We start from the raw sequence: 27,763 nt of genomic DNA on the forward strand, positions 1-27,763 counted from the left end.
TAAAAGAGGCAAACTTCTCGCATTCACCTGAAAGCCAGAAAGGTAAATGAATAAAAGACATCAGGAAGTTTTTATTTTCTTTCCACAGAAGACTAATCAGTCTTGCATATAAAGAAGACAAGAAATAGGTGATTATCTGAAGTTCACTTACGTTACTAAATATCTTAACTACTGTATCACATGATATTCTTACACATAAGCTGGGATAAAAAATCTGCATCACACTTGTATAAAGCAGGTACAGAGATCATGGGAAATCTGCATCCAGTCTGGAAATCAATCAGTTCCAGACTGGTTTCTGGGAAGAGCAGCCTGCCTCGAGTGCAGAAGTTTCTTTATTCAGCTTTATTCAGCCCTTCTGTTAATGACTCAAATGACAGAACAAAAAGTAAACTGATTAAATTCACAGCTGACATCAATCTGGAAGTGTTGTAAATACACTGTGGGGGAGGATTAGAATTCAAAATGTTTGTGACAAGCTGGAGAAACAATAAGGGGTGGGGAAAATAAAAAAAAAAAAGGAGGTAACTCCATTAAGACAATGGTAAAAATCCCATACATGGCAGGAATAGTAACTAATGAAATATAAAATGGAAACAATTGCATGGACAGCAGAAAGGATCAGGCAAAGATCACATTATGATACAGAGAATAATGCAGTCTGCATGACAAGCATGATGTCAGTCCATGCTGGTTGGCTGGTGCACTGAGATGTTTGTCCACTTCTCCTCCAGGACTGCACAGTCCACAGGAAAATGTGACCTACTCAACACAGGAGCATACAAATTTTAGGAGGAAAGTTTAAAAGAATTGGAAATGTTTAGCTGAAAGATGGAAAAGCCACTTCAGAGTTAAACTCTGAAGTCTGAATGAGGCTGATGTAAAGAAGAGAATAATCTGTCCCCCATGTCTGTAGTGGGTACAACCAAATCAGTGGGTCTAATCTGCAGTGAGAACCAGGAAGAGAGCTGGAAAACCTGTAAGAGAAAGGATAGTCAAGCCATGGGTGATGGCAGATTCTTCAGCAATGATGTGTTTTAAAGGATAAACAAGCTTAATCATGATTCACATTGGCATGGTTTGGTACAGTGTCTCTAAATCCCTTTCAGGCCATAGCACAGATACAAGACAAAGTGTGATGAAAGATTGGACACAGCACTGCTTTCCTAGCATTCTTTAGAACAACTTGCATTTCTTTGCAAAGTTTGTTTTCCTCCTACTCTTCAACTGCACTGGACATCCATGATAGTGGATAGGCTATTGTTGAAATAAAGCAAAGTGTATCTGTATTGCAACATGTAAATCTACAGAGTTTAAACTCTCTTATTCTGGAATACTGTCTGCTGTTTAAGTGAAACTGGACCAAACCTTTACATATAAACTTAATAGAAGCTGAACTGAAATGGGTGAAAAAGGACTATGCCAGTTTGTGACTCTTAAACTTTTTGCCGGTAGAGGTATCTGTAATTCCTCCTTTCCAGCCTGTGTCCATCCCTGCTTCTTGCAGTGGCTCTTACCTGCACTCTCTCACCTTGCTGAGAGCTCTGAGGAGAGGGAAGAGCCTGGGCCAGGACTGGGCTTGTTTCTGTAGGAAGGGGTCAAGCTTCCCCTTTATGGTCCTGGAGAGTCCTGCTGCCTCCTTCTTTAGGAGGAGGTTTCATGTCCAGTGTTCCCAAGAAGACCTGGCAGCCGTCAGACCCACAGGGCCACCTCCTGCCCCGGCGGGACAACAGAAACGTGGCAGCACACACAGGCAGAAGGCAGGACTTGGCCTGTTGTCAATGGCTGTGCCTTCTTAGTACACTAAGGACAGAAATATCTGAAAATCATGCTTGATTCATCTGTGAGGATCATTAGACTTCTGAGACAGTTGCTATTAAGTGTCATAAAAAAAGAAATCGATTTGTATTTAGTTATTTGTAGGTAACCACTGCTCATATATCTGACCTACTGGTCCAGCCTTCCTGCAGCTCCTGAGCCGCAACTTGAAGCTCTGTACAGAGCTGAAGCTGTGCAAATATGCACAATTTGTGGAATGTGCACTTTGAAGTTAAAAAAAAATCAAGATATTTCCATTTATGGCCATGGGACACTGAAGTTAAGGAAAGTCTGTGTTTATTTATTGTCTCCTCTCAAAGAGCAAACCCTCATCAGATTAATGCTATGTACTGGAAAGGATAAACATTTTGAAAAGGATCAGGGAATAAATGCAAACACAAATAATAATCTATATTATCTAATAGCTGGGTTCCATCCCTATTTTTTGCATTACATATTTATATTTTATATTCACATGTGAAGATGAAATTCTGTTAAATTAGGTTGACAGACTTAGAACGAGCTTCTGAATGCAGTTTTTCTTAAAAGCTTACTTACAGATCATCTTTCCCTCACTCTCATAAACTAACTTCTTTGCAAGCTATTAAAGAGGAAGAATTTCAAGAATTTTTCAAATTGGCTGATGCAAAGTACTTTGACAGCTGCATGAGCTTCTATTTTCAAGAGAAATTATTCCCCAGAGAGAACAGTGTTGTTTCCCTTTGGTATATTAATTTAACTTAATTTTTTTTTATGGGTAATGCCCTGAAAAGTTGGAAATGCTTATAGCTCTTTTGCAAGAATGTTATAAATGGATGCTTATCTCAGGCACTAGATATCTTTATTTCTTTAAATAGAAATACCAAGTCAAGGAATGAGAATAAACAAGAAGAGCAAGCTATGAGAGCAACAGATTTTCCATTTGCTACAGCAAAATTTTTTTTTTCCCTTCCCCCTTCCCCTTCCCCTTCCTCCCTTCCCCCTTCCCCTTCCTCCTTCTCCCTTCCTCCTTCCTCCTTCTCCTTCTCCTTCCTCCTTCTCCTTCCTCCTTCTCCTTCTCCTTCCCCTTCCCCTTCCCCTTCTCCTTCTCCTTCCCCTTTCCCTTCCCTTCCCCTCCCCCTTCCCTCTTTTCTTTTTTTCCTCCATATAGCAATGGCAAACAAGTTCCCCCACCACGATTTTTGCAGGAAGTGGTGCTGCTCACAGTCCAGTGCCAGCCCTGTGCTCACCACACAGGCTAAAGGTCTAAAACTGCTCGGTCCAGGATGGAGCCCTTTGTAAGCACTGGACATCCACAACATTGACAGGCTGTGTCGGACAACACAACAGGCAGTAAATATCCAAAGCCACTGCACCTTCACGGCCACCCTGACAGCACTGCTGCTCCCTAAATCCTGCCCAGCTTGGAGGCACTGCTCGTAGCACTACCGACAAAACCCTCAGGCAGGTGCCAGGACATGCCAGACATCACACAGGGCTGGTGCACAGGGCACATGTGATACCACACCAAACTCAGTGCCTGGAAGTTTTGGTGCCCTGCAGTCTCCAACTCCAAACACCAACAAATGCTGGATGCTCCTGCTGTTGCCTGAGGACCCACTGGCATAACAGGCTCCCAGAAGCGAGCTGAAGAAGCAGATCAGGTGCCCAAAGGTCTTGACTCTGTTTCCCTCAGGCTACAAATGTCCCCTTTCTTTCAGCTGCTCCAGCCTCAGCCATATGTAAAGAAAAGCAGTCACCTCCATCACCCACTCCCAAAGACATAAAAGCTTCCTTCTCTGGGTGTTGTTTTTATGGAGACTCATTCTATCAAAAAACCCCTGGGAGCAGATCCAAGTGCAGGGGACATAAAAAAGGCTACAGCTTGCTACAAAGGGACGCTTTCCTACACAGTGTTTTCTTCATCATGTTTAACTCTGTGCAGGACAAATCAAATGATGTTAAGTCAAAGAGCAGGGTAATGCAGTAGGATGATGTCACTGCAAAACAAACCCACCAACCAACCAACCCTGAAGGTCATAGCATGGATGGAGCACTTTGGTATAAAGTCCACTGCAAAGCCCATGAGTAAAGCTAATTTTTTCCTGTGTGGTCTAGAGAGCCTCGCAGAAGTTGTTTTGATGACTCTGTCTTGTATAGCCCAGGAAACTTTGTTTATAGTCCAGGACATTGTTTGAAACTCAAGATACAAAAGATCCTGTAGAACTGGAACAAAAGCAGAGGTCTATTTTTTAAGCAGTGATTGTAACACAAGTGCATGGTCAGGCCACTGTGGCCTTTCTTCCCAGTAACTGCTGTCTGCTTTAAAGGCTGCTAAGCCCATTATTCGCAACTCTTTGTAACCAGAAAATTAAAACATAGGCAGTGGGTAACAACAGACTTTAATGATGCATCTGGTTAGTACTTAGCGACCATCTTTCAGACCAGACTGAATGCCAAATCACCCTGGCAATTGCATTTCTTGTAGTTATCAGCCCTTCTCCTTTTTAAAATACATCTTTCTGATGGCAGCCCACAGCTACCATTTCCTTTTCATTCTCTGAAGTGCAGAGCACTACAAATACATCATTTAGCTTTGCTGCAGTCCTTTCTGTCCCTTTGATCATCTCCTTTACACCTTCTGCATTTCTGTTTCACTCTGTGTGTGCAGTACATCAAAAAAGAGCTTTGCAGCAAGTGGGTTTTTCCAGGGACAGAATCCCAGCTGGTGTAAAACAGCACAAACGCCACTGAAATCAGCAACATTACTGTATTTAAGCTAGCTAAAATTCTGATCCTAATTCTTACTTCAAAATGCATTATTATTCAGTTAAAGCTTTACAATTCTCTTGGAGCGCTGACTACTGGCTTGGAAATTTCCTTGTAGAAGTGTTAAACTCAGTTGCAGTTCACTACTTTGTGACTCAAGGAGTAAACAATGAACAATACTCCTTTCTTCTTCCATGTGTTGTGTCCCCTTAAAAATTGGTTTATGATGCTAAGAGATAGCTTTTCTAATAGTACCTAGACTGGACACTTTGCTTCCTGCATTTTACAGACTTAAACCATCCCCCTTTGCGTGTGGCTAGTCTTAGCTGAACGTTTTTTGAATCTGTTTATAAAATCTGATTACAAAACTTTCAAATGCTTTAAACCCAAGCAATTTCACAATATTACCATGCTGCAAGTATGGATTTCCCCAGCTCAGATACTGCCAGAGAATGAACTCAGGAAAAGCTGCAAAGGAGGCAGCGTTAGGCTTGGGGTAATGGGCCATCCTGGCACTTGGCCTGAGAGTTCAGCTCCCAGTGAACTCTGCATGGTGCCCAGGAGCACAGTAATCTGAACAACTCAAAAATACCCTGAAGAGAAGAAATACCAGTTGTCCTATTTCACAGAGTAGGAACTGATGCCCAGAGCTAAAGTAACACATTCAATATCCCAATATTCCAAGACAAAGTTAACTCTGTATTTCTACTCCCTGGCTAGTGATGCAAGTAGTTGACATCGCCTTAGCCCTACTCTGTCAGAAAGAAAGAAAAAAAAATTGGCTCTCAGATAACTGAGTATCTTAGGTCTGATGTAGTACATGACACCAGCAAGATTATCACATACAATTTTACCATTCCAGAAGCTGACAGTCCCATTCCTTACCCAGCTGGCAGGAGACGTAAACTGGGGAAAAGGATTTTCTTCACAATTTTCTTGCATTGAGAATCGTCCCAGACTAATAAGAGCTACTCTTTTCTCTCTATAGAAATCTCAGCCTGTGAAATCGCTCTTGTGACAGCAGAATCCACATTTCAGCTGCAGCAGTGGGAAGTGCTGTAGGCAGGGTGATGCCCCCGAGAGGAGAGCATTTCTCAGTTCATGGGATGATGAAACACCCGTGAACTCTCCGCGCTCCAGCCAGCTTCTGAGCAACTTCTATGCACCTCAGTCTGACGTTGCACTGCCTCAGTAGTGCTCACTTCTCTCTTAGGAAAGAAATCACTGCTGTTCCAAACGAAAAGAAGAAAAAAGGCCTCAGCAGAGAAGGTAACTTGGCAAGTAAAGCAGCAGACACTAACTAGCAATAAAACTTCAAAAAAGGCATCATTGGCATGTACCTCAGCACCTACAGTTAAAACTCAGGTTTTAAAAACACAGAAACTTTTGTGGACATCCATGTAGGACAGTTTATGTTGCTCAAGCACCACTTTTGACTAAAGAACTAAAAATGTAAACCAGCTCCACGACAACCCGCACACAAGTGAGGAAACTGCCCAACTGTGCCTTAATAAAGCTCCTTCCTCTCCCCTCCCTGCCTGCCGAAGTTCACTTATTTTAGTTAAGTGCATGAGGGCACCAAAAGGCAGAATAATTTCAAAACTTCACTGCCTTCCTTTTTCCTTTTTTTTTTTTTTTTTTTTAAATGTCGGTGAGGACCGAGAGCCAGACTTAACAAACTCACCAAGAAAGGATAAACACTTCACTCTGCCCAAAACAAAAATGCCTACAACTTTTCCCCCTCCCTTCCTCCCCGCCTCCCTCCCCTCCCATGGTTCTCCCGGTGACGCCTCCCCTGAGCCAGCGTTACCTAATTTCTCCACAAACACGCAGTTTCTATAAGCATCACCTTCAAGCAGCTCTGGCCGTCTGAGCACACCTCGGTTTGGGGGAGCAGAGGCGAAGAGCTACTACTGAGGGGTTCTGCAAGGTAATCAACTTATTGGATTTTACTTTTTGTTTGTAATGCCTAACTAGTGGTTAAGTAGATGGACCAAGGAAAAACTCCTGGCAGACTGTCTTGCTGGAATTTGTCGGAGGAGAAAAGTCTCAGTACAAACTCAGAAATGGATTTAAGAACATTTTGGCTTCCTTGCTTCCTGCAGGGAAATAGAGGCAGATTTTAAGATCAAGATCTAATGTAAACTAGAAAATTACTACTATTTCTTTTAGTCATTGGTGTAAGTTACATGTGTTTAAACGCACATGCATTCTGATTTAGTTTCGGTTCATCACATTAGACAGACCTGGCAAGCAGCAATCCCCCGGGACCATGTTCCAGCTGTTTCACTCAGCTCCCCACTGGCTGCATGTCTTTCTCTCCAGCCATACTGCTGCAAAACATCCTGAATTCTTTGTACCTTCCTGTACCTTTTGCAGGCTCTAAATTGCCAAGATGCTTCTGATTCTTTCTCTGGTCACTGGCCTCGCCCTGTCTGCTTCTGGTGTCCTGACAGACAGGGACACTGATCCACGCCAAGAGTCCCTGCATGAAATACAGAAACAAGTGAACGACCTCTGGCAGAATTTGCTCTATCCAGTAACACGTGGGAACGAGACTGATGGGATGGTTTATGCCTCTTGTGAAATGAAGCCCAGCTCCAAAATAGATGCTGACAAGCCACAAGTGACTGGACAAGTCTTATTCAGGCAGTGTTACCCACATGGAAGACTGGAAGCCATTTTTCACTTGGATGGGTTTCCACTGGATAACAATCAATCCAGTAGAGCTATACACATCCACGAGCTTGGAGACCTCAGCAATGGCTGTGATTCTACAGGAGGACACTACAACCCTTTCAGAGTGAATCACCCCCGTCACCCAGGGGATTTTGGCAACTTTCTACCTAAGGAAGGCAAAATCAGAAAATACAAAACAAATCTCTTTGCCACGATCTTTGGCCCATATTCCATCATGGGCAGATCTGTTGTGATCCACGAGCAGGAAGACGACATGGGCAAGGGCAATAATAAGGCCAGTTTGGAAAATGGAAATGCTGGGAAACGTCTGGCTTGCTGTGTGATTGGGATATGCAACAAGAACTTGTGGGAAGAGAAGCTGCCTGAGGTTACAGACAAGAAGAAGAGAGGGCTCAACAAACGTACACAGAACCAGGCTTAAGTGAAGACCCAAAGCCAGCTACAGCCTGGGCAGCACAAGGTAACTCAGGCTGCACTGCTGCCCACTAAGGTATATGGCTAAAGGATTCCTGTTTCCATCTGCTTGCTTCTCCATGAAATGCAGATCACTTTGTAGAGCCTCCTTTCTGTAAGCCCATCAATAAAAACAGCATCAACTCAACATTGTGATGTGTTTTCTTGAAGAGAAAAGATCCTGTTCCATGCAGTTTGGGAGTTGAATGCATGTAAGTAAGAGTGCTGATGGATATGGTAGATAGACTAAAGAGTCTGTGCTGAAAGGGGCTCTTAAGGGATACTAAAGGAAAAGAAGTTACTGAGTAAGAAGCTCCTTAGTTGCTATTCAGTATTTAGCTGCAAACCCGAAAAGAAATAATAGATCTTTATGCTTTCTCTGCGATGGGTGTTGTGTTGCAAGACCTCGGTAATGGACTTCCCCTAGAAATAAGGGAAAGTACACACATTTCTGTGTTAAACTCTAGGTCCATTATGTTATTCCAGCTGTATAAGCCTCTAGTTTGTACCTGTTAGTAACCAAGTTGTATACAAAAGTCTTAATGTTGCTTAGACAATGACAAAGTTAGCAGATCAGAGAGAAATATTTGCAAAGCCAAAAAATACCAAGTGTGTAACTTCATACAAAAATGTGGGAAGTAAATCAGTCAGTTTAGGTTGGGAGAAGTCACAGTGAAGATTTGTCACATAATTTTCAGACTTAAAACTCTCAATAAGGCTTTATTTTTTTAATTTAACTCAGTAAGAATACTAAAACACCATCCCATGGCTATCAATCATCTGATACTGAGAAGAGAAAAGGAACCAAGCAGGTAGAACAAGCATATCAGGAAATGTTTTTATTAAAGATGACAAAATGTATTAATACAGTTGAACCACGCTGTGCTGTTAATCCAGGCAGCAACAAAAGAGAGGTTTGCAAATAAATTAAACTGCATAATTTAGAAAGCAAACTACAAAACAGAAGCTGGTAAACAAAATGCTATCTTTTAGAAATGTAGCAGACTTTCAACTTAATCGCAGTTAAGATTTTGAAATACATTCCTGAGCTCAGAGGGATTAAAGAAATTCCACTGTCTTTATTATACAAATTCCCATATGCTTAAAAATAGTCTCACTTACAAAAGCAGCAGCATTCCAAAAGAATGCTTCTTAATCTGTCATTTTCACACACTTATTTTACAAATTCAGTGAACATTGTTTTTCCAATAACCACAACATGATACTTTCAAATGAAATCCTTCTCACACATAATGCATGAATTCACTTTTAGATGAGACAACCTCCTTAAAATCAGTTTGTGAAATGTACCTTCTGCATATCCCTGCCACAATACTCCCTTCCCACTTTGCCTCCCAAAGCCCAACACCAAAAAGGCTTATATGTCTGGTTGTGATTTCTTCATTTCTAAAGAACTAGAAAAAGGTAACACAGGTCTAAAAAAACCCCAAAGCTAAACAAACAAAACCACTCCCTGCAAACCTAAGGTATGTTCATTCCAGAACAAAACACTAATTAAATTTACTGGGGAAAAAAATCCCCATTTTTCTAATAGCACAACGATGTCAATTAAAGCAATATCCGAGGAAGTTACTGGCAAGAATATTTAATTACCTAGAGCAGCAACAGCGTCTCACTTTTACAAGTGTCCTGGCTTTGAAGTCATGTTCCTGGGAGGAGGCTAAAAACGTAGCTAAGATACACATTTGCTAGGGCAGGCAGGAGAGGGGCAGTACTGCAGATGTGACATCGAATTGAAAATGAGGTTTTCAGAGATCTAGGCATCTTACTGGAATTCAGTGATTGCAAAGATAAAAGTGGCAGCCAGAGAGAGATTGGTGTGAGGACAATTACCGAGATGTCCTAATTGTTGGGTTGTTACATCACTGTGCTCTCACAGATTGACATAGTTGAAAGAGTCAACGAATGAGGCACTAAAAAGCTGTTGGTCTAGCACTGCTTCTACCTACTCAAATTTTTACACCAGCTCTTCACTAACTAATGGCATTAACTGGCTGTTAAGGGACCGGGACCAAAATGCTCATTCACCATCCCTGGGTCAGGAAAGACACAGGACAGGGAACCAGTAAAATATTTCTGAGCTCAGCTACATGAAATCTTGATCTTATTTGCTTGCCTCAGTTCTGACTGCATTGATATTTAGCTCCGTGCAGTATCAGACTGTGAAAGATGGAAAAGAACACATCTTGAATAAAATGCTACTTAACATGACATTCAGACACTAAAGGAAAAAATCCTGCCACATTCTCTTGGAGATTTCAGTTTCTACAGCTATTTCTCTTCTGACTGTCACACAAATGAGTCAGTAATGCAGTCAGTAACAATTACTGGAAACAGCCCAACAATCTTTCAAATACTTAAACTCCTTTTGTTTTTTTTTTTCAGGTAATCAAGAACTTAAATGGTGATGAGGATAATAAAAACCTTTTACTGCTTCATGTCCTTAATATACCTAAATATACAGGTAGCTTTTGTTCCTTAGGGCTGCTGCTTAACATCAGTGGAATGCTGCAATGTCCAATAACCTTTAAAGAGAAAGTAAACATATTTGAGGAGCACTGGGAGTATGGCTTTATATCCTGCAGATACTGAAAGGGTTACATGAATGCACCTGCTAAGGAAAACACATGAGAACAGAGACAAGCCACATTTTTCACCTTCCCACTATCACCCCTTATATTTATATGTAATAATTTACATACAGCCTTTCTTCTGCTGAATACAAACTGTTCATGGACTCTGACACCTTGATTATGGCAACACCTGCTAGCTCATCTTCCACATACAGAAGAGTTTGTCAGTACTGCTAATATAAACTCTCCTTATTCAGTAGCTGGCAAGTGGGCTGTAAAAATTTGCAGCTGGCAGTTATTTGTCAAAGAAGTACTCAATCTGGGAGGGATCTTCCTTTTTATTAGTAGTATTTTATTAAATTTGGTTTAATTCTCTCTGATTGGTTTCAAGTTCTAGGAGTGAGAAATGAACATTTACAGACAATTAGGTCCCAAGCCAGCAGAAAAATTGCCTTGACGGCTGCTGGCCCATAGAAGCTCCACAGCTGCTGAGAGTATTTCTTGTGCTACAAACAGGAGAGGAAGGACCTGCCTCCCCTTCTCCAGCAGCTGTTAATTTCAACGTTAAGTATTCCCTCGTTTCTGCCTTCCTAGAAGCACAGTGGCACAGCTCCAGCATCAGGATTGAGTTAGGGAATGACACAGCAGCCTCCCTTTTCCCCAGTTACTATAGGAATGTTTTCCTATGACTAAACATCTTCAAAAGAAGAAGTTAAAGAAAGTGGCAACAATGCAAATAATCCTTCTACCATACAATAGACTGGTGAAATGAGAAGGAAAGGAAGAGTTACCCTTAATTCCAAATCATAAGAAAATAAAAAAAAGACACAGATTCCTTTAGAAAGGAGAACACAGATGGAGTTGCCTGAAATCTACCACCTGTTTACTCAGCTCGAGGGCTGTTCCAGCTCCTGTAAGTTGAGGAACGCAATTCCAGTAACTGAGAGAGCCAACTAGGTGGATAGGGCATCACTGGTTCTCCTCTTGCTATCTTCCTTGCTTTGGAACAGCAGTGCTGTTTCACTCAGTAAGACTTCTGGCTTCTCTGATGATATTTCCTTCAGAGCTTCATTAAATTGGGTTCTCAGGATCTAGTGAAATAACTCCCCTCATTTTCATGAGATGAGCTGGGAAAGGGAAGGAAAAATTTTGTACAGTTGTCAAAACATAAAGGTATAAAGGTTTGTAATGAGACAGCTATATACATGCAGGAATGGCTTTCAGGAACTTCCTGTAAGGGAACAGGGATCTTATTCTAAGGACGTACTTACAGTCACTGTACGTAAAGAGAACCAGAACGCAGTCTGAGAAAGAAGCAAAACCTCGCACCCTTTAAATGCTTCTCAATTTATCACACTTGAGAGACATTTCTAGCCATAAAATACAGTCCAGCACTAGGACCATACATGTTACAGGAGCCCAGTGATAACATGATAAATGATTATCCTTGGCCTCTTTGCTACACTAATGTAAATTACATCAATCCATGTAGAAACTTCAAATCATTACAAAAATCCAACGTGACTAAATCTCATCACTAATTCTTTCCCTTAGGTAATTTACAGTTTTGGTACACTACAACCAAAAGTAACAGAAAGACATCTTTTTTAAACAAATATTAACAGTTCAATGTAAAATAATCAACCCTACGGCACATTTTTTTACTGATCATATTTGCAACAGCACAGACACTGCAAAGGGATTACAGTGAGATGCTCGAGGGCCTGGATTTCATACCTCAAGCCAAACTGTTATCCAAATAGTCACAGTTTTCAGCAGCATCAGATGGTTTCTTGTTTTCAGATTCAGAGAGCTCCTCAAAGCTGTTATTTGTGTCTGCAGTTGTAACACTGAGCCCTCCATGCCTTCCAGGGTCTTCAGCATGCACCACATCCACGGAGCTGCTATTCTGATCCCCTCTTTCATTTGGAATTTCACAGTTGCTCTCTGAGGTTTCATCATTGTCTTTCAGGGCCTCAGTTTCGCCTGTTTGTTCATTCTCAGAGGTTGAGGGATCTGTGGGGTCAGATGGGTCAGGGCTGGAAAGTGGGAACTCTCCCTCTGATGAACCATTAAGCTCTGCCCCAGCTACCATGTTCTGCTCCCCTGCAGAAATGCCTGATCTTTTCCCTTCCAGTTCTGCAACTGTCAGTTTAATTATCTGACTTCCAAGCTTGTTTATTTCTTCTTTTTCAGAAGGTAGTTGGGGCAATGAAGGATAAAAATGTTTATTTTTGTTTCTGTTATTTAAGTTTGTTCCCTCTGGAGCCGTAGAATCACTTGCAACAGCACAAGTTTCATCACATTCTCCCTTCTGTTCTGCTGAAAGAGAAATGGAACAGTGAAATGCTTCGAGTCAGTTGCAGGTATTTTTATATATCTGATCTGAAGAGTATCACCACCAATGCCAGACCACAGAGATGTTTACTTCAGTAAGGAATTTTTAAGAGTTCTTCCCTATCCAATGCCAGGCCCATTTCTTAGATGATAAGAAATCAACACTAAGTTTCTTGCTGGATCTGGTCCTATTTTGGAGCCTGTCCTTCCCCAACACCAACAACTCTTAAGAGTCAGTCAATACACTACTGTAGAACAGCAGGGGCAGGCAAACTTTTTCAAAGGAATATCAACTCCAAGGAGGGCACTTAGCTACAGAAATTTTTGGCATAGATTACAATTAATCCCCACATCACTACTGCTTTCAGGGGTTAACACAAGCTCCATTTATTTGAAGCTTTTCACAGGCTTTCATCCAATAATGAAGTTTTGTTATTGGTCTTGCAATGCTTCTCCTAACATAAAAGATTATTTTGATTAGTAACAGCATAAAACAAAGCAGCAGTGGAAGAATTTTAAATATACCATTACACCAAAAGGCAAACACTGAACAAAATGTCAGAATACAGAAAACAGCAATGTGTAAACAAACAGCTTTGTGAAAGAGGAAGTGTTTGTCCTCATACCATTAGACGACAAAGGACCTCATTGAAAATAAGCTTGCAAAGTGAAGTAAGAAAAATTAGGAAAGGCCAGAAGTATGGCTTCACTGACAGCTTAAAATGACTCTTGCCATGCAGATGCATTACATTTCAGTATGTCAGCAATTACTCTATTTCTGTCACAGGAATCCTGCCTCATGCAGGGCACAGGACAGTCTGGCTGCAGGGAGGACCAGCCTACTGTCTCTATCAGACCTGCCTCATTTATAATTTGGGAGCTACCGAGTGAGCGAGACAAGGGTTGCCATGAAGGGAACAGACACTCTTACTACCATTAAGGATGCAATGCTGAAGACCTGGAATTTAAGTCTGTGGGAAAGGCAGGGATAAATTAACTTTCAAAAGGTGATCACCCACTGGATCTAATCCTCATTATCTGAGCAGTCAGCTGGAAACCTAGGAGCTGGATGTGCAGGCCTGCTCTGCTCATGTTGTATATCAAACTGCTCAAATAAGAGCCAAAATGTATGTACCTTAATCTGGCACTTGAAATTAGCAGGGGCTCTACCTTATTCTTTGCATGCCTCAGTTTCCTCCCTCTTACAGTAGGATAACACCAACCTATCACCTTGCTGCAATTTGCTGATGACAAATTGTTTCAAAGCACTAAATCAGCAGAGGAAAGTTCATTAAAAAAAAAAAACAGTTCTGCTGTCTTCAGGAATGCTTGAAACAGCACCCAGGGACAATCCAATCAACAATGGAGCAGAAAAAACCTGTTCATTAGCAGCTGTGATACTCAAGTACAATCTGCCCCATGACACTGCATCAGAAAAAGTGAGATTTGGTGACAAATACAGTTTTATGACTGCACTATGTCATTATGGAATTTCACACAGGAAACACACTTTCTCCTACAGACATCCACCATCTAGATTAACTGAAACAATGATAACAAGTACAGACTAAAGGAGGCTTTGATGAGACCAGGGTAAGCAGATAGACTGGATAAAAAAAGCCTGCAAAAGCCCTCTGATTACCTGCAGATTTAGCTAGGGCAACACTTAATGCATTATAGGAAGTTCTGATAAAGATAGCATGTTTGTGCAAAAACTAAAAACATTTCTTGGACCTAACAGGCACCAACTATCAGTGGTACTGTTTAAAAGATCATTTCTGACCAATGTGACTTCAGGCGTAATACTTAAAGATACATAAGAATTTCATTGCTATTCTGATTATGAACTGTTTTCACTCAACTGATTATTCAATAATAGGAAAATAAAAGTGGTTTTGTTTTCATTTCAGTAATACTTTAAACCAAGAGCATACTTGCTTGGCAAATGAAGGCAGATAAACACAATCCTATATTCTTCCCAGCTGCCAAGCTGCCCCAGATTTTGGAGGTACATGGTACAGATTAAAAGCACCAAGCTCTTAAAGCTCAACAGCAGTCATTCTCTATGCAGAGTGGTACAAAAGGCACCAGTGCATCACTCCCATATAGATGCTGAATGCAGAAGAGCTGTGTGACTCCAAGCACAGGGACATGCCCTACAGCCGAAAACACACTGCTTTCTTTCCAGGCTTTGAAGGGAAGATAGCAGCCCAAACCTCCTTCAGGAAAAGGATCTGGAGTAGCAGAACAGGTTACTGTTGCTCCAGCTACTTCTAGAAGCTATGGCTTTCCCCCCATGGCTGGTAGTATATGTGTGCTCATCTATGTCACAGAAACATTGGCCCAGTTTAATTCACAGAAGCAAGTTTTGTCTGAGTTCTCACTGCAGGTTCTTAGTTACACTGGGACACAGGCAAGGGAAAAACCAAGCTGTTTGGGCAGGCAGAACAGTAATTTATTAACCTACTCCAGTTTAATGTCAGAATTTCTGTGATCAGCCTTGGCTCTTGTTACGCTCATGGGACGGAGAGGAGGAAAGAAGGTGACGACCTACTGGGAGCTGATTCTTCCTGTGACTGCCACAGGTCTAATCCTTGCCTGTCTTTTCCTCTTCAAGGCTGTTTTCTTCTGCTCTTCTCTTCCCCTCCCTATCTCTCAGCTCCTGCTCCATATCCCTTTGTTTATCCACTCCCTACACTCACTCTGCCCATTTCTCAGCCACCTTTCTTTTTATCACACCTTGCTTTCACTGCCCATTCTTCACTCCTGTGCTCTGACCTCTGCTCAGACAGATGCAGGTTCCCCCTCACTCGGGCTTTCTGTCAATCCCCATCTACTCCAGTCCTTCCATCACTCGAGAGTCCTGATTTCAGTCTTTCCAGGTTTTGTTCCCTACAAGTTTGTATTATCTTGAAGGAACTCTGCATACAGAGTTTTGCCAGCACAAAGCAAACTCAACAGAATCATTGGTTTGTTTTTCATTGTTTCTAGCAGATGAGATTTGAAAGTGAATCATTTAGAACAGGGTGAAAACTGCAGCCTTTTTTCTCAGAGTGGAAACCTTCTCCCCACATTTCAAATTCCTTTCAATTATAGATACGCTACATTCTTGCACGTTGAAAAAAAACCCCAAACCCAAAATAACGACAGACAAAAAAAGCCCACCAAAATCACGTGGTCATCAGTATTTAACACAAAAAAAAGTCATTGGGCTGTCATTAAAAAAAAGTCAGCTGAAGTAGAAAACACAGCATGGAAGGCTTCAGCACAGAGCTAAGGTTTGGCAGTGTTACAAAGCAACAGCAACAGGGTCTGATGAGATGTGACAGGCAGATCAGATTGCCTGTCTGATCAGCCTGTAATCACAACTGTAATACCAGCCTCACCTAGGACAAACACCTAAAGGAAAGAGCATAATGCCACCAAGAAAATACTTTAATTAACTGCAGATTTAATTAAAAATCAACAATTAAGTAGGCAAAAAGTAAATATTTATGAGTTATTATTACTCACCAGAGAGCTATTCACTAAAGTTTCAATTCGTATTTTTAGCAAAAATATCAGCTAATCAAGATCATAAAAAAAGATCAGTCTGGCTTTCAGGTTTTATCAGATGACATGGATTATAAAGTTAAAATTAAGCCACAATCTATTTAGTTTCAAGACTAACAAATAAATTGTTTATGATGCTTCATTATTAGCTGAGAAAGATCTGGGCATACCAAAATGTTATGCCCATTAAAGAGCTTATCCAAATGCCAATCAGGAAACATAATAATCCATCTCCTATCCATTATGAAAAACTAAGAGGAAAAAAAAAATCAAGGTTATCAGCAAAACACTATCTTCTGCTACTGTCAAGTAAAGTTAAGCTTGACTTTGGAGGGATGGTAGGGCTTGCTATTGGAGAAGGATTTTTAACAAAACGCATGCAAGGCTATAAAAAAGCAGCCAATTTCTCCAGGAAAATGAATTGGGTATTTCAATTTACTGGGCACAATCAGGAAGCCATTCATCTAGGTATCACCTATAATGCAGGAAAGTGCTAAGCCAGTTCCACAGACTGCTTCCTACCGTGCATTTTAACTGAGGGAAAAAGTGCAGGAATCAGTTAACTGTAACACAGATGGCATGAATAGCTTCTCACAGTATCAAGTTACCTGGCTGGAAAATTCTTTGAGGTGTAGGGCCTGATCCCTAGTCCTGTGCAATCTATTCAACAGTAATTTTTCAGTCATGTCTTTGCTATTCGTACTGGTACCACCTATCTGTTTTACTTGTGGATGATTTATTCAACCTCTCTGACCACTGAAAATTTGCCTTCTGCTATCCCAGCACGAAAATTTACTATATTTTATTTGGAAAGAAATGAGTGCTCGGCTCTCATCATGTTCCTTACGTTCCAGGTGCTCACCTCGTACTTCAGTTTTCTGTGGGTTATCAGTAAGTGCCAATGGTGACCTGGAGCGCTGCAGCACGGGCAGGGTTGGGTCACTGAATGTTATCGTATCCTTTCCACCTGCAACAATCTCAGTGTTAGAGCTGATAATCCAGCCATTACATCCATCGGGCACTAACGATACCCAAACATATCCTACAATTTTTTAGCAATGTTACAGAAAGGTATAGAACAGGAGAAGCATCTCAAATGATCCTTTTGGAGCATGGAAAAAACCCTCTGTACTGGATCTGGAATATGCAAGTCAAATGCAGAAAAGGTCTATGTTTTTACCTGCAGTACTGAGTAAAGGCCAGATTTTGAAAGACCAGATGCTGTATGCAGCAAATGCTACTAGCAATTAGCATTCAATTACAAATATTAATAATCAGATCATACCAAAAGTTTCACAGAGAATAATGGATCATTTGCATGCTATTACCAGCAGGTGTTCAGCACTGACTCTGCATCATGTGATACAAGAAGGTTCATAATTAATGTAGTTTTACACTTCAGACTTACATATTATTCTACAATACTCCCTTAATAAATACTAAAAGCATAGCGTAACTAAGAGGGAGCAAACAAGTACAAATTGCTGGGGAACAGGAGGGATTTTTATCTGAAAATTACAAAAACATTTTTGAGCATTTTCGTTTCAAACCAAATGGAAAAGGGCAATTTTCCAGCTCTTTTGCAGACAAAATAATGCAAGAAACTCTTCATCTGAGGACTCTGCTGTAGATGCCTAGCCTTTGTGTATTTTAGCAATACATAATAAAGAGCAACACCTGCAGATCCTTTAGGAAGTCCTACCCTATTCAGGATGGCCATGTTTCTAGTGACTGACACTGCCTTAAACCTAGAGAGGAAACAGCAGAAAATGTGCAAGATCAGCTAAGTGTGGTGTTTGCATGGCCTCCAGAACAACTGCAAGCTACTGCCCTAATCATCTCCATGAGAACAGACATTTATGTAACGACCACTTCTCCCCTCTAAATCTGTTTGCACCTTTCACCTTAATGCAACATCCTAAATCTAAGCACCCATCCAAGACCAAGACTTTCACAAGAGCAGCGGGTCAGGAGACACCCGGAATAGATCCAGCTCTGAGGAAATTCTGGTACCTATTAGGGAATAATAAAAGTGAAGCTGTTCCCACGGAGTCTAACTGGACTTCCCCAATCCCTAACTACTTTTGAAGGCATTGGCTGCAAATACCTCGATCCTGAAGATATTAATGATGTTTTTATACCCTTATCCCTATGTCAGGCAATACACTGCAGCAATATGAATGCAATTAATGCTTTTGAAACATGGATCTTGTCAAGCTTTGATCCCTGAAGTATTCATCAGAATTCCGCCTTTGCCACAGTCAGTAATAAAAACCAGTATTAACTAGCAGCAAAGAGGAGACCCCTCCCCTCCCAGTGTAAGATAAAATTATTTAAAAACAAAAAAAAAGGCAAACCAAATTCAATGGCTATTTCAAAATGCAAAAGCCCCCAGATGAATCTACTTTCCTGTAACAGTGAAGGAATTTTGTACTGGAAGAAATAAATCATACAGGGAAGAACTAGTGGTATGAAAACACCCAACAGATAGTCACTCCAGTCAAATGCAGCCACATATCCAAAAACATCCAAAAGAATCCAACAGAGGAAGTAAAAAGATGATGAATAAAAAAATTGAGGGGAGGTTTTAATAGGAAAGTAGAAAGCAGAGTATTTTTTTTTTTAATTTAATAAAAAAAGTAAAGTCTGAGCTGAAGTTCCTGAAGATTGCAAGGCAAGCTTCAAAAAAGATATTTCTTGACTTCCAGCCAGCATTTACACAGTAAACACATTTACTTTCCAATTTTTCTCTGAAAACCAACCTGGTTACAGAAAATAAAGCTAAGCTCAGTATCCACACATCTTAACAATAGATGTGGCTCAAAGAGTCTGATGCATATTTATTTATTAACAGTGACTCATATCCATTCATGAAGGAGGGACATGGGGGTACTGCTGCATTCTGAGAATTGTGATATGAAGTTGGATTACGCACAAGGAATTTCAACTATCTGCTCTGTAAACTCGATTTCATAACCTTCATGTTCCTCTAATGAATTTTTCAAGAACTTTAGTGAAAAGTACACAGATTTCAAAATACGTAGAAGTTTTCAGTAGTAGTAAATTTTTCATTTTCCTCTCCAGGGCTGGGTATCCTCTTATAGCCTCTGCTGCACCCCACGCCACTGTAAGTGGCTGCAGCCACAGCAGCTGCTGAGCCCATTAACTCTCCCTTGCCCCTGCTCTGTGCCGATTACTGCAGAGCAAGAGGCAGCCGCGAAACTCTCTTATCATCCCACACAGAAAAAGGATGAGTCATGGACGGTCCTTTTCTTAGACTTTCTTTCTCAGTGGAAATCTGGAATTTTCTGGAAATTGTATATTTTGAAAAAATGCAGTATTACTTATCTGAATGTCTAGTGACATCAAATTGTGAGAGAAACAAGGTGGTGTTTACTATATACTATTACTGAATACATTTAACATATTACGTGTGCATATCTGAATCACAATGTACCCAAGACAAAGCAAACAATTAAATGATTCTGTGAACATCACATTCTCTGCTCCCTTCTCAAGGCAAGTAGGATCATAAAAAGATAATCAAAGCCAAATCTATGCCCAAGCTTGCTTTCTTTTCAGCAGTGAAAATAAACCTCACAAGAGATTCACTTAATTAAAGCCCATCTTCCAAGCAGAGGAATCTAAAGTCTGTGGTAGGCAGAACTTCTACAGAAAATGAAGTATGCTACTGGTTTCACCTTTTCAAAAATTAAATGTACACTTCCTCTTGATTTAGCTTCCCCATAGTTCGTTCATACATTTCTCAAAAAGCAGATGACAAATATGTCACCTAACAAAAAATCAGAAGCGTTCAAAATCTTTCTTCAGTAGGATCGAGTATATTAACACCGTTTGGAAGATATTCTTATCATGCTGACAGTGGATGTTATAAATGTTATATGAACAGTGACATCCAAGTAGGAACATTAACTTCAGATTAAAAACATGAAATTTATAATGTGCATTTCCTTCAGTGCTAGAATGAACATCAGCTTTTATCTGCATTTTTTTTTAATGATGAAAACTTCGACTCACAACCAAATAATATTGTTTTGCTCTGGATTTAAGACTAACTAGAAGAGATACTCTCTATGTTCTGCTCCTCACCCAAACCAACATTCAGCAGCAGAATCCACTGTGGTATTCCCACACTCTTTGTTACACGCTGCTGTTTTATGGAGTGGAAGCTCTACATGCTCTGAAAAGAAAACTGGTGACCCACCAGGTGTTGCAATGCTCTTTCTGACCACCTCGGGATTAGAGTGCACTTGGAAACAAAAGTGCACTTCTGATTTAAAAGGCAAGCAACAAATCAACAAAACTTGGGGCTCAACAGAACTCGCAATCCAGTGTAAAATTCCTTTAGAACTTTTTAGATCATCCTCTCTTACTATTTTCCTTAATGTAAATGAATTGTCGTGTAGAGGAGCCTCTATTTCTCCTGTGGTCATCTAACTCATTTGACTGAACATCTTAATCTGCTGGATAGAAAAATGTTCAGATAACATTTCCATTTCCATTTATTTACATGCACCGACGATATTTAACGTACTGCTAAAATCAGTTACTAAAAATATACGTTAAGTAGAACCTACTCCCAAATCCCACTGAGACACTGTAGCTCAGGCCTTCAGGCAGCAAAAGAAAGGAAGGAAAGAGACAGTTGTTATTGTATCAACATTAATTTGTTTTCTTACCTACACAGATCAACAGTGGTGCAAGAAGTTCCCACTTCCATTTTTTAAAATACATTTTGAAAAGATTAGAAATGCTACATTTTTGAATGTAAAAATTTCATGGAACACTATTTTTAAAAACAAAACAGAACAAACCAAAACAAACAAAGCCCTATGGTACCTTGAACCAGTGAGTTTATAACACACATCTGTGCTAATGTACAAAACTGCTTTAGCAGGGTCTTAGACAAATATTTCACTGGCATCTTTTGGAGAATATAGGAGGGACAAATGCACTAAAGCACACTATGCATGTTAGGTGACTAACTGAGGAGTAATCCATGGAAACAAATTTGGGACCTGTAGTTCTGGAAAGAGCCAAGAGATCCAGTTCCAGAGAGGTGACTGAGAATGCCCACAATGGGTAAGCTGAAGTGGAAACACACCACATCAGCCCAAACAGATGAACAGCGCAGGTTTGTCACAGGGGCTCTTCGGCTCTGGTAAATGTTTTCTTCTACATGTAAAGGTTAGGTGGAAAAAACACAGAGCCAAAAAACCAGAAGCCTACACCACACTCCCTCCCACTCCCAGCAGCACTGATAGGAAGCTGTAAACAACAAAGCCTAATGATGCAAACACCAACAGTGGAGTAGCATAATTTACAGCGGTTAAAGAAGACACAATTAGGTGTAATGGGAAGAAAAGAAGCAAAAAAGTAAATGTAAATTAAATATTGTACATTTTCCTAACAATGAGGTCTATTAGGAAGCAGATTAATCTCCCATTACTTGAGTAATTCAAAACCAAATAGAATACTTAAGACACTAAAGGGAATAAACCTGTTCTGGAGAGATGGACTAGAAAATTTAGGACCATTTACATTTCCAGTTTCTAAGAGTTTATTATTCTAGAGAAAAACATTTAAAAACCAGTGAAAAAAATCAATGGAAGTTACAAGAAATACAAAATTAATAAATAAAAGTTGTTGAAAAACATAACGGCCAATAACCTTTGTAATATTTTATACAATGTTTAAATAAAATAGTTTCCTTTTGTTTTGTCTACAGTCTATGGAAATAATTTGATTATTCCCAACATTTAAATCCTTTTTTTCAGTATTTTTCAGGGTTTTTTCAATGCATATCGGACTTAAGAGTAAAAAAGTCTAGTGATTTTTGGCTTCTAACTAATAAATATTAGACATTTATAATTTTTCAAATGTGCTGAAAAGAACATTTGCAAAATAACTGTCATTAAAAAAAAATTATAGCCAAACGTTTCTTAAACACAAATATACTCTTGAAAACTAAATAATGCAAGATATTCCCTTGAATTTTTACTAACCTGGAAGACTCCACAAGCCAGCAATTTCCAAAGTTCTTAATTTCTTTTCTAGTTCTGCCACTCGATTACCTAGAATTCTTCAGAAAAAGAACAGTTGTTATACTAAGGTAACCAAAATGCAATTGCTTACATGACTACAGCTGAATTTTTAATTTGCTACTTAACCAGTGCAGTAAATCTGCATACAGTCATCTCTTTTCACTAACAGCAATGGACAACCTCCCCCAGAGTTAGAAATTAAATATATTTGGCTAATCTGTCCCATGGTTAAAAAAAAAAAAACCAAAAAACCAGGCCTAGGATGTACTGGACATTCAACCTTTGCCATTCAGTAAAGACAAAGAATAGTAACTCACAGTATTTCTATCTCCTTGCCTGCAAATACCACTTTATTTTCTCTATAGCTAAATCCAGAAGGTAAAAGCTACACAGACAAAATATGGAAAACTCAAGACAACATCTAGATTGATTCTGAAGTTCCAAGACACAGTTTTGGCCTAGTCCTTTATTCAGAGAGGTTTCTCTATCACTAAGATTGCTTAAAATGGCAAGGAATATTTTTTCCACTACACATTTTTTTTAGTCTTGAACTGTTTTCTACTTTACTAAAAAGCTTCAAGCTCTTTGGTGCCTTTATCACCCTCTTAGTTTTCACTGCATTCCTTGGGTCATCTCTTCTTTTGTATCTGATTTCATACACAAATACTATTTGCAGTTAGCTCTCCTGCAGGATTTAACTTTAAGTCTTAATTCTCTCCCCAGATCAAATGAGAGATTTCTATCTCGTAAAGAAAGCTCTTTTCTCCAATGAAGTTTTGAAAGTGTTTCACAGGCACAGCAAGTCTCCTGGAGTCAGAAGTCTTTAAATAAATCCCAAACAATGCTCAACTGAGTAAAATAGACCAAGAAACCTAGACGAGGCAGCAATTCTAAACATGACAGCAGAGATTACGGACAGCAGGTTTTACTCATCAAATTACAGCAACAGGGTAAGTCAGTTAAATTTGAACTGAATGCTGAGAAGCAGCATATCACAACACAGCAAGGCAACAGTATCTTCCCATGCACATCAGAGCTGTGTAATACTGCACTGGAGCTCTCCAGCGAGGGCTTCATGTGCAGACATTTGAGGGTACTGGGAATGTCATTACTGACAAGATGGCAGATTCTGGGAAGGACACGAAGAACAGCAAACCCAGCAGATATCAAAGGGGCTGGAAAAATTGATTAACAAGGACTAAGTATTTTTGAAATCTCTACTGTGAGGGCTATGCAATGACACAATAAAAGCTTATAAGTGTTTTAAAGACTACAAAAACATCAAGATGAGAGACAGAATATAAAACAGAAAGAGAAAGCTGATAATAAACATCAAAGAAAGCACTGAGAGGTACAGGGGTATGTCAGCTAAAAAGCAAACAGTTCGTCACATTCAAAAGCAGAGAAGACATTTGGAAGCAGTTGTGTTTATTTCCCCACTGAAAGTCAGTAATCCAGTATGTTACAAAGGTTATGATGGATCTATTACTGTCTTCTCCAATTAAAAGCAAAATTATTCAAGTCTAGATTTCACTTCCAGAATGCTCTCCATCTGGTATGAAAGACTCAGCCTTAATAACTCTATTTTCATATCCCAGAGTATGGCCTGACATCCAGCAACCGCGCTCTGCAGCACAACGCAGCAGCTGACAGGGAAAGGCACAGAGCAGCTTTCAGGGAGCTCCACCTCGCACAGGGAGCCCATTCCCACCTTCCTGCCTAAGGCCTCACCAAGGGTCAGCTGAAGGACACGGAGTTCCCCAGGCTTAGAGGGGCAGGGAACAGAGAGATCATGCAAGACTTCTTCCACAGCATGTTAGCTCAGGCAGGGAGCTGACAAAACAACACTGATTTGGCTAATGATTGTCACCACAAATGAGTCAGAAGTTCAGCGCTTCTGCCAGGAAAAGAAAAAAAATCCTTATTATTTTAGTAAGTATTTCACCAGCAGTTCCAGGGTAAAAAAAAAGGGGAAGGATGCTATCCTCCCTGCCAGCTAGCCATACCACAAAAGGAAACTCAACCCTCTGTATCAAGTTATTACTAGTGCTCCTGTTATTTAGGCAACAAGAGCAAAGTCACTTTTCTCTTGCTTCTCTTAAATTTTGTAATTCATTTATCAGCTGTACCACACTATTTCTAAAGGTTTTGGAGAAAATATATCCTGATAATAGCTACTGAATCCTCAGAAGAGGTGCTGAGCTATTTTTTAACCTTTGTTACAGGTTCTCACACAGAAGGATCGTTCTGCATCTCGGAAGAATGGTTGGCAAAAGTAGAGGACAATGCTTAACCCTGCTCCTTTCATTCAAGAAGAGAGCAAAATACATTCAGTGATGAGTATGATTCTAGTTTGCTTCAAAAAAACATTATCTCAAGACAGGTATGGGAGAAATAAATCCTAAATAAAGCTGTAAGTTCTTATAGAACCATTTTTTGAAAGATAGATGTGTAAGCAATTCTGAACACAATGTGGTTTTTCACATTTCTTCCTTTCTTCTTTGACCTCCAGATAATTTGCCACTTCCCTATCTGCTGTGGGAAGACTGAGCTGGGTAGGCCTACCTGGGCAGGTATTTTTAAAGGGGCTGCATGGGCTGGTAGCACCAAATTCCCTAATGTGTTGTTTTATCTCTAGACCCAGTGGACCAGATCCTTCAACTAAAACAGAAGGATCATGTCATGGACCCAGGTTCTGATAGCTATTTCCACTGTCCTCTGGTCATGTGTTTAATACAACAAAAGAGTTAGTCTAAGGCTCCCTCCAGGATAAAGTTTCACAGAAATCTATTGTTCGTGTAACAGCAGCAATGCTCCCACCTGACTTTAGAAGCTCCTTTCTGGCTCTCCCACAGTTTCCAACATACATGGCCATAATCTGAAGGGAGCTCTGGTGATTTACAGCACCTGAGCTCCATTCACCTCACTTCCAATTTACATCTTGCTACAGAAGATATACACCCTCATACAGATACAATCACCCAAATCCCTGTAAATAGGGTCTGTCACAATCACATATCTAGCTCTACACATCGCACGGAAATGAACTCAAGTTACAGATTGACACAATCTTTTTGTAATTTTGGTCATGACTGAGCTTGCCCAAGTTAGAGACATTAAAATTAGTGCAACATGTCTGACCAGCAGAGCAGCTTCTACACTGATCTGGCTCGTATAGGTGCCGACAATTTCAGGAACAAATTGCACTAAAAAGAGTATCTAATAAGTGATTTATTTCTGGCAGAATAAAAAGGATTTTTATCCACTTGCTAGAGAGGGTTAGGACTGTTTGGTTTTGCACTTAAGTAACTATTTTATCTTGCAACACACTACTGCATATAGAATTAATTTATAAGTGCCTTTTCAAATTAAGCTAATGGACTTTTGAGGTAAAACACTGGACCTTCCTTAGAAGTAGCATTAGGAGTTACCAACCACCTGGGAAAAACAATCTGTTCTCTTCCCAAACAACTACTTTTTTTTTTTCCCTGAAAACTGAGGCTAGAAAGATAAAGGTTGGGTTTACTCTTACTAGTTCTAGGCACATACTCCCACAGCTCCTTTTATCATGCCACATCTTTAGAAAAACAGCAATAATAACAGTGTGTCTTTTCCAAGAACAAGTGGCAATGAATGTTTTTAACAACAGTGTAACAGCAGAAAGTCAACTTCAACAGTGCATTCAAACTCTATTCTACATTAAAAAACCCCACAATCTTATTATTACTTCAATTAATCAGAAAGCAAACCCACCGTTCTGCTCGTGTAAACTTATATAGTCAACTCTCAATCTGCAAGCAACAAAAGAGGTTTAGACTCTAGAGTAGGTTAACTATATGGAGGAAAGTAAGTTCATATGCTCTGAAAAGTCTCATTTACTGATAATGAAATCATCACTAGGTAAAAAAACTCCCAAATATCAAGACCAGAACTTCTTCCTTGAATGAAATATCTACCCCAAAATCTCATGTTATTTACCCAATTAATCTCACTTTCTTCAAACCACAATCTTCAATTCTAACTGTGTCCTCCAAACATGCTTTTTGTGAAGGGGAAGATTTGTGATTTATGCAAAACTTTCTGTCATTACAATTCTCTCTATTCCCACTTCCTTCTCAACTTTCTGCTTTGAATGGAGAAATGTCTTTAACAAAAGCATCCATCCATTCTAGTACCAGTTTATGAATCTGTCCATTTAACTTGTACACTGACCACACTCTCACCTCTAACCTTCTCCAACAGATGGGCAGTTTCTTTCCCATTTTCAGAAGTCTTTATTTTTAACTTTTCACATGGCAAATAAGTGCCCCCAACAACAGCTAATACATCTCAAACAAAGGATGTCTTTCCTTGATGTCCTTTCTGCATTTCCCTTTTTCACCTTATTTTTCGTATGTCTTAGGTGCTTCTTTCTACTTGTAGTGGTTCCCATTCCTCCTAGTACTTAAAAATTTCTTTAATCCAGCTAAAGCCAAAGGTGACAAAAAGAATGAGCATACCACATAGGAGTGTTTTTGAGGCTCTTCACTCAACTCGACCAGGATTTATCTTTCTTTTTATTTTTTTTTTCCCCCCTAAAGCATCCTGAACTGTCTGCAACACTACAGTTCTGAGCACACTTGTGACCTCAGACAGATATGGAGTGTCCCTTCCCTCTGAGACCTGATCTTCTGTTGGGCACAGAATGCCAGTTTGGGCATATATTCAACCTCTGCTCCTGAGGTTATATGTGACCCGTTGGGCACACAGACAAAAGAAATGTATCTCCTTGTGAAGGCTTCTCTCAAGAAAGCTCATACTCAACAGCTGAAAGCAGAGACCAGCATCAGAAAGCAAAGCCATCATCGCAAAGATATTTGAGAGCTGCAAGAAGCTGCACATGATCAAAGAGAAATACAAAACTATGAAAGAACTTTGCAAAAAAAGGAGCATGCAAAATAGAACACCAGGAAGTGATAAAGTACCAGGATGTAAAAGGCAAAGACTGGTTATACCTGGAATTAACCAAAGTTTTCTCTGGATGTTTTTCTTCTGATGTTACATTAGCAGTAAGAAGGGTTAAGTAAGCAGGGATTAGCCCTTCTTTAGCATTGCTCTGTGCAGGAACTTCTCTTGCATCACAGGACAGACACAAATTGACTGAGCTGCCATCAGATAGATCTGGGCTACATTTTCACTGCTTTAGAATCCCTTTAGCTGATTAGGCATTTGCTGTCTCAAGGGTATTAAGAGTAGCTATAAACTGCTCCTCTACTTCTGTTGCCACATCACTAAAAATTATGCAGTGGAGTCTGCCTAGTATCTAAGTTACGAATTTTCAAAATGAATCATCTATTCTAGTGCAATACAGTTCACTTCAGTACTACTCCTTCCTTTCATGAAAGATGTCTGTCTGTTGCTGGCATCTGGTCCTGATGTGCTTTTGAGAAGCCTGAATAACCCCTGATTACCAGTAGTGACTCAGGGTTTAAAAAAAAAAAAAACACAAAAGAAAGG

The 27,763-nt window shown here is 40.0% G+C and overlaps 2 protein-coding genes across 6 annotated transcripts in view; one reads left to right on the forward strand and one right to left on the reverse strand.

Annotated features, from left to right (window-relative positions):
- The first annotated feature begins 6,351 nt into the window (after positions 1-6,351).
- Positions 6,352-7,867, forward strand: SOD3 (superoxide dismutase 3). Its single transcript, XM_050338139.1, has 2 exons — positions 6,352-6,496; positions 6,946-7,867. The coding sequence occupies exon 2, from the start codon at positions 6,962-6,964 to the stop codon at positions 7,685-7,687; it is 726 nt and encodes a 241-aa protein (XP_050194096.1). The 5' UTR covers positions 6,352-6,496; positions 6,946-6,961; the 3' UTR covers positions 7,688-7,867.
- A 678-nt stretch (positions 7,868-8,545) lies between these two features.
- The window catches only part of CCDC149 (coiled-coil domain containing 149), a 50,853-nt gene continuing 31,635 nt past the window's right edge, over positions 8,546-27,763 (reverse strand). For 2 of the 5 annotated variants that reach the window (XM_050338134.1, XM_050338138.1), the window contains exons 10-14: positions 22,229-22,305; positions 20,801-20,833; positions 17,065-17,169; positions 12,051-12,635; positions 8,546-11,440 (exon numbers count right to left, since the gene is read on the reverse strand). In XM_050338134.1, coding sequence (XP_050194091.1) covers positions 12,052-12,635; positions 17,065-17,169; positions 20,801-20,833; positions 22,229-22,305 — 799 coding nt within the window. In that variant the 3' untranslated portion in view covers positions 8,546-11,440; position 12,051. The remainder of the gene's footprint in view (positions 11,441-12,050; positions 12,636-17,064; positions 17,170-20,800; positions 20,834-22,228; positions 22,306-27,763) is intronic. The other 3 variants (XM_050338135.1, XM_050338137.1, XM_050338136.1) reach the window with 3 other exon arrangements.

Source organism: Myiozetetes cayanensis, unplaced genomic scaffold (assembly GCF_022539395.1).
Source record: "Myiozetetes cayanensis isolate MyiCay16 unplaced genomic scaffold, myiCay2020 scf7, whole genome shotgun sequence".
In the NCBI taxonomy this organism is placed as follows: domain Eukaryota; kingdom Metazoa; phylum Chordata; class Aves; order Passeriformes; family Tyrannidae; genus Myiozetetes; species Myiozetetes cayanensis.